At 44.7% G+C, this 1757-nt stretch overlaps 1 protein-coding gene across 1 annotated transcript; it reads left to right on the plus strand.

Annotated features, from left to right (window-relative positions):
* Window positions 1-272: 272 nt before the first annotated feature.
* LOC124483712 (trace amine-associated receptor 7c-like) lies at window positions 273-1253 on the plus strand. Its single transcript, XM_047044258.1, has 2 exons — window positions 273-827; window positions 942-1253. The coding sequence occupies exons 1-2, from the start codon at window positions 273-275 to the stop codon at window positions 1251-1253; spliced, it is 867 nt and encodes a 288-aa protein (XP_046900214.1).
* Window positions 1254-1757: the final 504 nt, after the last annotated feature.

The raw sequence follows: 1757 nt of genomic DNA on the forward strand, positions 1-1757 counted from the left end.
GGAAACAGACAAACAGACAGAGGTGCTAAATGGCTCCTCTGGTGCCGACTGAGAGCTTATTAGTAAAGTTTGTTGACTATTCTGGAAGGTGGGGGGAGAGGAAGGAGGAGGGGATGAAGATTGGTGATGCAAGTTAGGAAGAAGGACAAGAGGAACAGGGGAGACAGAGAGGAAGCTGAAGGACAGACCTTTCAGAGATAAATAGGAGAAGAGGCTAGTGGTGAGGTTGGTCAGGGAGGTGGGAGAGCTGATCTGTCTTCCTCTGCCTCCTCATGGAGATCCTGCCAGGAGAGGAGGAGATGCAAGATCTTCTGTCCTGCCAGCTCAACACTTCCTGTCAGACGCAGGTTCGCTCCAGGTATGAGTCTGCCCTCGTCTACACGGCCCTCTCCTTTGTGTCTCTGCTGACGGTGCTGCTCAACATGCTGGTCCTCATCTCCATCTCCCACTTCAGGCAGCTCCACACCCCCACCAACGTCCTGATCTTCTCCCTGGCTCTGGCCGACCTCCTGGTGGGAGCACAGATGATCCCCCTGGAAATGATCACCAGATCCAACCCATGCTGGTACCTGGGCAGGCTGATGTGCTATCTGGTCCCCTATGCCAGCGGCATCTTTACCTGCTCCTCGATATGGAACCTGATGCTCATATCTGTCGACCGCTACATTGCTGTGTGTAAACCACTTCTGTATCCCTCCAGGGTCACGATGAGGAGAACTATTTTGTGTTGTGTCCTGAACTGGATTTGTTCTATCACTTACAACGGTTGGTTCATATCAAACATATTTGGCAACCCATATGTCTACGACATATGTCAAGGATACTGTGTGATGATTGCCATACCATTCTCTATAATTGTTGACATCTGTGTAATTTTCATCTGTCCTTTTTGTGTCATAATTATTCTTTATATGAGAATATTTGTTGTGGCAATCTCCCAGGCCAGGTGCATCAAGTCCAACTCAGTGAGCATTGAGTCTGACCTGAAGGAGACAGGTAAATCTGAGAGAAAAGCAGCAAAAACTCTCAGTATAGTTATAGTAGTTTATCTGCTTTGCTTTGCTCCATACTTCTTTTCATCTTTCTTTAATAGTTGGTCCTCACAGATCACTATGATTTGGATTTATGAGATTAACTCCTGTCTCAACCCTCTGATCTATGCTTTCTTTTACCCATGGTTTAAAAAGTCTGTGAAATGCATCATAACCCTGAAGATACTGCAGCCCTTCTCCTCTGAATTCAACCTGATGTAGTGTGTATTTTACATTGTCCACCTTCTCTCTGTCTCAGAAAGAGTCAGGGTTTTAATGGTTTGATAAATGATAGAATGAGAATAACCTGAGTCGCTATACCTGGAGTCTGCACAGGGTTACTGTGCTTTATACAACCATATTAGATATACTACGGTAATCATGGGATATTTATCATATTTGACTCAATTTATTTATGTATTAATTCTATACCTGCTGAGTCTGCACAGGATGACTGTGCTATTCTGCATCTTGCAGCTTGTTCATAGAGTGGGGATGTGGGAAGGGTGAGGTTGACTGACTGCCTGCAGGGAAAGCTGTAGCCTTGACCCCATTACCCTGTCAATAGTCTGGCCAGGACAAACAATGCTGCTAGGTTCAATCCAAAGGTGAAGGAAATCAAAGTCAGGAAAATAAGGAAAAAATAAACATATAATTATTTGTTTAACAGCAAGAGAGCATTTCAGTTCAATCTTATGCTGCATCCCTACATGTGTGAATGGTTAT

The sequence above is a fragment of the Hypomesus transpacificus genome, chromosome 21 (assembly GCF_021917145.1).
Source record: "Hypomesus transpacificus isolate Combined female chromosome 21, fHypTra1, whole genome shotgun sequence".
In the NCBI taxonomy this organism is placed as follows: Eukaryota; Metazoa; Chordata; class Actinopteri; order Osmeriformes; family Osmeridae; genus Hypomesus; species Hypomesus transpacificus.